The 9,637-nt window shown below is 38.9% G+C and overlaps 3 protein-coding genes and 1 pseudogene across 3 annotated transcripts in view; 2 read left to right on the top strand and 2 right to left on the bottom strand.

Moving 5' to 3' along the window:
* The window catches only part of LOC118326567, an 11,667-nt gene extending 11,420 nt beyond the window's left edge, over positions 1-247 (top strand). The window contains exon 7 of the mRNA XM_035659585.1: positions 1-247. The gene's annotated coding sequence lies outside the window, so the exon portion shown is untranslated.
* A 1,857-nt stretch (positions 248-2,104) lies between these two features.
* LOC118327498 lies at positions 2,105-3,726 on the bottom strand (annotated as a pseudogene).
* An 870-nt stretch (positions 3,727-4,596) lies between these two features.
* Positions 4,597-5,838, bottom strand: LOC118327499 (GTPase IMAP family member 4-like; the record flags this gene model as incomplete). Its single annotated transcript, XM_035660875.1, is given in 1 exon segment — positions 4,597-5,838. A coding segment is annotated over 1 exon segment (342 nt), but the record flags the coding sequence as incomplete, so codon positions are not given.
* A 1,427-nt stretch (positions 5,839-7,265) lies between these two features.
* On the top strand, positions 7,266-9,631 carry LOC118326865 (claudin-9-like). The gene is made up of 2 exons (XM_035660003.1): positions 7,266-7,409; positions 7,643-9,631. The coding sequence occupies exon 2, from the start codon at positions 7,859-7,861 to the stop codon at positions 8,525-8,527; it is 669 nt and encodes a 222-aa protein (XP_035515896.1). The 5' UTR covers positions 7,266-7,409; positions 7,643-7,858; the 3' UTR covers positions 8,528-9,631.
* The last annotated feature ends 6 nt before the right edge of the window (positions 9,632-9,637 follow it).

Genomic DNA, 9,637 nt, shown 5'->3' on the forward strand with positions numbered 1-9,637 from the left:
GTTTTGGACTTTTCTGCATTCTGCTTCCAAATTAGTTTTGAAAGAACTTTCTGCAATAACAAAAGTATGTGAATTTAGTTGTAAACAAGCGGTGTGAAATGGAATACTTGTTTTTTCTCTGTTTGTTTTATGTTCACTCATTTATTGTATGGAGCTTAAATATGAAACCCACATCACGAGTTATACTTGAACAGATGTTTTCTGGTTTATGAGAAACAGCTTCAATTCTAATAAATAATGTTCAAACTTACTGATAGATCTCATTGTGTGTAAATAAAAGTTTGCACAATCTATACTTTTAAACCTTATGTGATAATGGCTCAAATAAAATATCCATGCAGATTAATTACCGTTCTTTATTTAACACCATGATGTGCTGTTGCTCTCGCTTTATTATTAGTAACATTACGGGTTCATTTCCCTTAAGGAAATGAGAGACAATGGTAGACGTCATCCGACTGCTTAAGTGAGGAAACAGAGCAACCAATCCCTGTGCTCCACCACGCATGACCAAGAAAGGCCTTAGAATGGTGGAATGTAGGTTAGACAGCCACATATTGATCAAAGTAAGGGTATTTTAGCTTTTGGTAACACTTTATTTTACTTTAATTTAAAAGGTAACAAAATGCCAAAAAAAAAAAAAAAAATGAAAAAAGAGTACTAATGAGTACTAAAAATATCCTTATTAACAAATAATCCACATAAATGGTTACTACTAGTACTTAATAATAATAGCAGGGTACAAAAAGCTTCTTTGAATACATTGGTGAGTTCCAGTTACTTCCTTTATGTACCATATACTGCCAGTCCTATCCTGTTGTGCTCTGATGAGGTGTCATTGATGCTTATGCAACGTTTTCAGGAATCAATCATATCAAAGTTTTTGTGCAGTAACATATAGGACTGTAAAATAAAGTCATTTGTATGTCCCTAAATACCAAGTTCTTTATTAACAAGTATATAGTCTACCTTAAAATGGTTGACTTGATAAACTCAAAGTAAAAGTTCTTTTCAAGTACTAAATGATTTACTTTTTTCTAAGCAATAATTGTATTCATAATCATAGGAGCGATGACTTGGTATTTGTGTTTCACATGGGTTAACTTTAAATTAAAACCTGCATCACCCTGAGCTGTTGCATTAATGTCTAAAATAATGTAATTTACAGGTTAGACACACACAATTAGTGCCTCTGAAGTCAGGGAGTGGGACTCATTTTCAGTTTCGTGCCGCGTTGCAAACTGGTCTATTGGCTGCTGCTGCTTACAGACTACAACAGACAGGAAAGTCTGCTCTCACTCTCACACTTACATGGCACAACATACCAATTCACATTTAATAAAGGACTTAATAAAGGACTTACTTGTTTTGCATATGTTATATGCCATAATGTCACACAATTCCTTGACACTAAACTTGATGTAACAGACTTAGCATTAAGTATTATAACCATACTTGTAATGCTTGGAGAATTGTTATAAGAAAGCCTAATATATTCATTTATTATGTATTCATTATTATGCATTGTGTAAGTTTGTCATTGTTTTCTTGCTGATAGTTGGATGAGAAGATCAATGTCACTTTTATGTCTGTTTGTTAAATTTGAAGCTTCAGCTAGCAGTCCATTAGCTTAACTTAGCTTAGCACAAAGACTGGAAACTGGTCCAAACAGCTGGCCTGTAACAAGATCCGCCAACCAGCAACTCTAAAGCTGTCTGAGTAACGTGTTATATCCAATTTGTTTTATCTGTATAAACATTTTAGTATAGAAAGGGCATGTTGTGGTGTTCATGTGACTGATGATTTCAGTCTGGTCATCACTGTGAGGTTGCCAGGCAACCAGAGGAGACTGATTGTTTTTACACCATGGGTTTTCATGGATCAAATAAACAAGATGAGTTTTAGCTTGCGGACATGACAGTAGTATTAATCACTCACCTAACTCTTAGCAAGAAGAAGAAGAAGTACCACGGCAGTAAACATGCCTACATTTTCAATTATGTTAAGTTTAAAAAGGTATTTTTTCTAGTACTTTAGTAAAATACTGTATGTGACTAATTGTAATGTAGGTATTGATAAAGTAGTGATTATCATCAAACACAGGTTTTCGTTACAATTCTTTATTTAATTCTTACAAATCAAACAGGATTTTTTTTTTTTACCATAGTGTTCTTCATGCAAAATCCTCAATATCAATTCAGGATAAAAGTGTTTAAACATTTAAAACATTTATTATACAAGGTTAATTTATTGTTCAAAACAGGGAAACTCCAACTAATATGTATGAATGTACATTAATGAAATGAAAATGAAATAATATTTTGACAACAAAAGTCAAACATGAATTTGCATTCATCTATGAATAAGAAATAAATTGAATGACTTCACAAGTTTGCTTAAATGTCCAGGTCTGACATTTAGCGTTTCTCGGCCACCATGGTTTATCCTACATGCTGCAGGCTGAGCTATATTTAAATTGTTCTGCAACTGCACAGCTTGATGCCACTGAATCCTACACACTGGTCCTAGAAATGGATCATGGCTTGACAGATTTAGGTGTCTCTTCCTTTAGGTTTCATCCACCACCCAATGGCTTTAGAAATCCCTGCACCTGTGAGCATTAAAAGTGACCCCAAGGATGCAGCTGCACCACCAGCTACAGGGGTGTTAACTACAGCTGTGACTACTGCTCCCATAAACAACTGATCAGCTGCTTGGCTCATAGCGTCTGCACGCTTTTCCCACTGTTTATCCAAAATCATCTTTCTCTGGACCTCTTCATATATGCCACTGGTATAATGGTGACCATTATCCTGCACTATCTCGTCTATCTTTTCAAACAGATCAGCCACCTGAGTGCGGTTTTCCATGCGTGTGTTGTCAAGCACAAAGTTCCCAGCTGTATAGCCACGGATGAACTCTCTCAGTTCAGGGCTTTTGTGTAAATAACTCTCAATGGACTTCTCCATGAGCTGATCTCCTCTAGTGAAAAGCACCAGCGTGTACTTTGAGGCTTCCTCACCAAAGTTGTCTGTGATCCACTTGACGGCATTCTTCTCCTCCTCTGTGAAGCGAATATCCAGTCTGATCACCAGCAGGAAGATATGGGGGCCCTGGGAGGAGACAGCATGGCACACATTTCTCTATTTTCACTTTTCAGCTGGGTCTTTTTAATCGACTGTATAATTGGTGCAAACACCTAGGTTTTGATCAGATTGAACATACTTATCTAGTTCGTTTGGATCCAAAATGGCAGGTTTCTTTTTTACATGTCTTGGTCACAGAGGACAGAGACATGCCTGTGGCAAAAGCTTTTCGTCCCAGGATGGTGTTCCCTGTTGCACTCTTTCCTGATCCAGTCTTCCCGAGCAGGACAATCCTCAGGTTGTGGATAACTGGAGGGCTGGAGTCTGTGGACAAGAAGACAGGGAAACAGTTAATGTGAATTTTTGGGTTTTGGGTCAACTCACATAAGGAATGTAAAAAGCCTCCATATACACACAAGTAAAGACACACCTTCAATTGAGCTTAATCCCATCTTGATGTAGAGAAAGAAATACCATGAAATACTGGTCAAACCTGCCTTTCCTCCAGATCACAGAACGTGTGTGCTGTACTTGTGTATGCTTACTCCTCCCTGTCTCTCTCTCTCTCTCTCCCCACCTCAGTGGTTTCCTGAGAAATGAAACTCTCTCCCTTTCTCTCTTTCCACCACAGCGCTGTTCATGGAAAATGAAACTAGAGCAGAAAGCTGTTGCCAAGGAATTTCAAAACATTAGGAAAATAGTTTAGATGAAGACTTCTCTCATACTAAAGCAGGTGACACCCTAATCTTGGTGTAGACTCTTAAGGGAGACTGGGCATTATAACTAATTTGCACTTATCACTTATTGTAGAAAGAAACCAGAAATCTAGTCAACAATTTGAATTGATTAACTTCCATTGATATGTCCCATGTATTGATAAACAACGTTTAAGGTTAATTATTACTGGCATTACACAATGCAGGGTTACGGTCACCTCGGTAGATGACTGCCAATGATGTTCTGAGCTGTTATGATCAACTGCTGCAGAGCCTTTTATTCCTCGGCCCTATGTAGTTTGTGAGTCATGCCCGTCAGGAATCCTCCTCTGTAAAAGAAAAGAACATGGCAGCGGAATATTTCTTGCTTAAAACTGCATTTTGGCCACTTACAGGACAGGGACACATGCTGATAACAATGACATGTTATTACCTTATTAAGTTGGCAAACAGTCAGGAAACAGTTTTCCAACTTTGACTGTTTGCTGTTTGAAACTCGGTTGATAATTCCCTGTGGGTTCGTCACGATGAACAAATCCTTTTACATAGAAGTGGTCATATAATCCATTGTTAGTATGAAAATATCGATTCTTATAATCAGGTTTCAGTGAAATGCCCACTGTACTTGTCCAGTGGCAAATGACAGACAGTCCATTATAACAACTAGTGGATAAACACAGTGGAGCATTTATCTGCTCAGGAGCCAGATAGTTCATCTAACTAATAAAGGCATTTTGGCAGCTATAACCACACTTTACATTATGATAACAGCGAGTACCATTATGTTCAGAAAACCATATTACCTTTCATGCAAAACAGCCCTATTTAAGTATTATAATCATACTTGTAATGCTGCAGGATTGTTGTTATAAGACATCATAGTATATTCATTTATTATACATGCATTATAATGCATTGTGTAATTAAATTATTCATATTTCTTAAGCCCTTAAAGGTTTCAGAGTGTGACATTTTGGAAAACACTTTTATTCTCTTTCTTAGTGAGAGTTAGATTGGAAGATCAGTAAATACCACAGTAAACACACTGATATTTTTCTTTCTGATTAGTTGAAAAATGCATTTTTTTCCCCATCTGTTAGATATATTGATTGACATTGTGAATTTACCCGTAGCGTATGTGGACAAATGTTAGCACACAAAAGTGTGTGCCAATTTCAACCTTTCACCTTAATGGTGGATATCTGTGGTGTCATGTTAACTGTATGATTTTCAGCTCACTCTTATGAATCCACCCTGACTGGGTTCATCTCAAACAAGCAACTGTGTGGAGTCCTGGATGCTTTTGTGTGAATTCTTGCTTTTAGAACTGGGATTTTCATATAATACAGATTTTGGTACAGCATCAAACATACTTTTTGAGGTTGTCATCACATTGTTTTATTTTATTCTAACAAATCAAACAGAACAATTACAGTAGTGTTCTCCATATACAAAATCCCCAATATCAATTCAGCATCAACATTTAAAAGATTTGTCATAATAGGTTAATTTATTGTTTAAAACAGGCAGGCTGTCGTAGCTGTGACTGATATATATGAGTGCACATAAATGAAACAAAGAAATGCAATAATAATGCAATAACAGAAGTCAAATATGAATTTGTGCTCATCTGTGAAAAAACAAAACATGGAATGACTTCACATGTTTGATTAAAGGTTCATGGCTTGACACACTTAGCTGTCTGTCTTTTTAGGTTTCATCCAACCCCCAATGGCTTTTAAAGTCCCTGCACCTCCGAGCATTACATATGACCCTATGGATACAGCTGCTACTTCCTCTGCCACTATAGCAGCATGAGCTGCTGGGAGAGCTGTGGCTGTTGCTAACATAAACAACTGATTACCTGCAGAGTTCATATAGTCTCCACATTTGCTCCACCATTGCCTTGATTTCATCTTTCTCTGGGCCTCTTCGTACATGCCACTGGTATAATGCTGACCATTTAACTGCACTATCTCGTCTATCTTTTCAAACAGATCAGCCACCTGAGTGCGGTTTTCCATGCGTGTGTTGTCAATACAGCGTACCTAGCCTGTATAGCCTGGATGAGCTCTCTCAATTCAAGGACTTTTGTGTAAATAATCTCAATGACTTCTCATGAGCTGATCCTCCATCTATGAAGCCCAGCCGTCGTACTTTGAGGCTTCCTCACCAAAGTTGTCTTCGATCCACTTGATGGCATTCTTCTCCTCCTCTGTGAAGCGAATATCCAGTCTGATCACCAGCAGGAAGATATGGGGTCCTGGGACAGACAGCGTGACACATTTCTCTATTTCACTTTTCAGCTGGTCTTTTTTAATCGAGGTGTCAAAGACCCCAGGGGTGTCGATGACACTCACAGTTCTTTCATCAAAATGGCAGGTTTCTTTTTTACATGTCTCGGTCACAGAGGATGGGGAAATCTCTGCCACAAAAGCTTTTCGTCCCAGGATGGTGTTCCCTGTTGCACTCTTTCCTGATCCAGTCTTCCCGAGCAGGACAATCCTCAGGTTGTGGATAACTGGAGAGCTGGAGTCTGTGGACAAGAAGAGAGTGAAACATTCTTGGGTTAACTCACATACGGAGTTTAAAAAGCCTCCATATACACACAAGTAAAGACACACCTTTAATTGAGCTTAATTCCATCTTGTTGTAGAGAATGAAATACCAAACACTGGTCAAACCTGACTTTGAACAACAAAATCTGTCGGATTCTTGACCTTTTGTTGTGCTAGTTGTTCCTCCCTCTCTCCGCCTTTAGTGGTTTCCTGAGAAATGAAACTCTGTTCCATTCATTGATAATCAAGTTTCAAGGTTTTTTTTTATTGCCATTAGGCAAAAATGTCGACCAGTTTGGCTCATCAGACTGCATTACAGCACTCAAAGACAAATGCCCTTTGAATCCAAAGAATCGGCTGCCAGCCTCAGTACTGTCTGGCATCATACCAGGCAGCTAAAAACCAGCACACCTCTTTCTGCAAGTAATAAGTTCTGTGTGCCTAAGTGTTTAAGAAAAGACTAATGTTGAAGGCAGTGTAGAAACGGTGGCACTGTCTCTAATGCCATCTAGTGGCTGTACAGGGCAACATTTCATTTACCCACCTGCATGCTGTTAAAGTGTCCTCAGGTGCTCAGTGGTATCCAGTAGCCACTGTTGGGTCAGATTACTTAGTACATGTATTACTATATTTGCAAATTACATGGCAAATTTTTGTAATTAGTAATCCATTGGATAACAATGAGGTAATATAATCTGAACACGGAATTACTTTTGGATGAGGGCCCACAATGATACTAGAATGGTGGTTTTGCACTTTTATATGATATGGACCAACAACATGGCAGCAATCAGCAATGTCTGTAACAAAGTGTCCTTGTGCTGTCATTTTTTTGCATAACTAGCTCTGTGTGTGTGTATTTAGTATGCAGTATTACACACTGCAGCCCTCCTACACCCCAGTGTATGGGATCCAGAGGGACAAGCTGGCCAGTCATAACAGAAGCAAGACAGCAACTGCTCACATCACACGGCTACAGCACCAGGAGACACACAAAGGACCATCAACACGCTGTCTATGGACCTGACTGCTTGATTAGTAATTGAAAAGTAAGTTTTAGAGCTTATAAGGTTTTGCCTGAACTGTGGGATTTAGAGGAAAATTGCCCTAACTAAAGAAAACAGTTCCAGATGGAGCAAGTTTAATGCTCTTATTTTGACGTATATTACTACTTTATTGCACAATTACAAGCTGTATTTAGCATCAGCTCAGATCTTTGATGAGTTCTTTCAAACTGAGCTTTTAAAAAGTAAATTTGCTGAAAACTTTGTCATTTTAACAGTAAGTGTGTTACTGGGGAGAAGAAGGGGACTCATCTCAGGACACATCTCACAATCACTGGACATCTTACTAAGTGACTGTTGGAAGATTTGACTTTCTCTACTGAGTACTCAACTCTCAGCCACCTACTTGTGAGAAAGACAAGAAAAAATCTGGACTGAGGTTTTTCTAAGAAACATTTTTTAGACGTTGAAAGTGCTCTACAGTTTCCTCAGTGATGGCAACAACAGGTCTTCAGCTGCTGGGCTTGGTGTTGGCTGTGATGGGTTGGGTGTGTGGGGCGTTGGTGTGCGCGGCTCCTCTGTGGCGTGTGTCCGCCTTCGTGGGTGGAGAGCTGGTGATTGCCCAGGTGTTGTGGGAGGGACTGTGGATGAACTGCCTGTCTCAGACCACAGGCCATATCCAGTGCAAGAGTTATGACTCCACCCTGGCCCTGCCCACCTCTGCCCAAGCTGCCCGGGGCCTCACGGTTCTCTCCCTGCTGCTCTGCGTCCTGGCCCTCATACTTGGGGTGGCGGGGGCCAAGTGTACTCACTGCATGGGTGACAGCAACCAGGCCTCCAAGGCACGCCTGGGTAGGATAGCAGGGGTGCTCTTCCTTGTGGCTGGCCTTGCCTACTTGATACCCATCTGCTGGACTGCCTATGTAATCATCCGGGACTTCTATAATCCGAACATTGCAGCGCCTTTAAAGAGAGAGCTGGGGCCGGCACTGTACCTGGGCTGGGGGGCCTGTGTGCTGCTCCTGGTGGGGGGTGCTCTGCTGCATGTCGGCTCGTCTTCACCAGTAGGAAGAATGCGGCCCGTTTTCGCAGGAGCAGCAAAGGACAACCCACATCCAGGGGCAGCAGGAGAGGGGAAGCAACCGGAGAAATCTTTTGTATGAGATCATTTTATTGGACGTGTGAGGGAGAAACCCAGAGTCACAACCTCGTCACACACGCTTCTGGAAATTGCAAGGTCACAATTTATTACAGGATATTCAGCTTACACTGTGCTTTATATCTTAAAAAGCAGAATAAGTATATGTGTATTTAAGTTATAATGTGGATTTCATGTTGGTAACTGATGGTTTTACATTTATTAATACATTTACATAATGAACTGCACAGCAATGGTTTCTAATAGAATTGACATTATTTATTAGCTTTCTGTCAGAGTGGGAGTTGACATGAATTGTGGGAGGATTTTAGATGTTTAGATGTTTACTAATGTGTGTGACTTACATTTCTCAAATTCCTGTCTGCCTCTGCTTGTGCTTGGGTGGTCTGTGTACAGAAGACCAGTGTACACAGTATATCAGTGTATGCTGGTGTGTTCACTGAAAATGTGTGTGGGAATTCAGAGCCAATTTTATTTACTTCTTCTTTACTTATTTATTTATTTCACAAAGTTTATTTACTTTTTATAATTACGAGTATTTGGGGTTTTCTAAGCAAATTTTTACTATTTTTTTTGGTCCTTTTTTCTATTTATCTCTTTATTCTTGTTTACATTTATTTTTACTGTTGTTCTGCAATATGTGTATTTACTTTAAGTTTTATTTATTATTATTATTTACGCCCCTATTGTCTATGCTTTGGAGATTATTTTTTTCTTATGTATGAGAAAAAAATATTGTTTATGTAATATAATTTCCAGTAGTAGCAATAGTTTTATTAATTTAGTTTAACAAATGCAATTTAAAAAACATTTGTTGCTGACCTGAACAACATTTTTGACCTTGTGTTCTATAACTTTATATCTGTAGTTTACTAATTCTCACCATTAAATAAAAGAAGTCTTTGGCTCTCACTGGGTTAGGATAAATAAAATGGTTGGCTATGATTAGGGTTAGGATAACATAGTCTAGAGACTAATGTTTCATGTAGCTTTTCCCACATCACAGCTGAATTAATACCATTACAGTATACATTATTTAGTAGTGTGACATTGCATTTTGCATCATTTTTCGTGTTGACTGACTATAATTTATAATCAGAATCAGAATCAGAAT

This window comes from Morone saxatilis, unplaced genomic scaffold, assembly GCF_004916995.1.
Source record: "Morone saxatilis isolate NCDOM2014 unplaced genomic scaffold, NCSU_SB_2.0 Contig17, whole genome shotgun sequence".
Taxonomy (NCBI): Eukaryota; Metazoa; Chordata; class Actinopteri; family Moronidae; genus Morone; species Morone saxatilis.

Coding starts and splice junctions, on each gene's coding strand:
- LOC118326865 (XM_035660003.1), top strand. CDS start 7,859: ATGGCAACAACAGGTCTTCAGCTGCTGGGCTTGGTGTTGGCTGTGATG.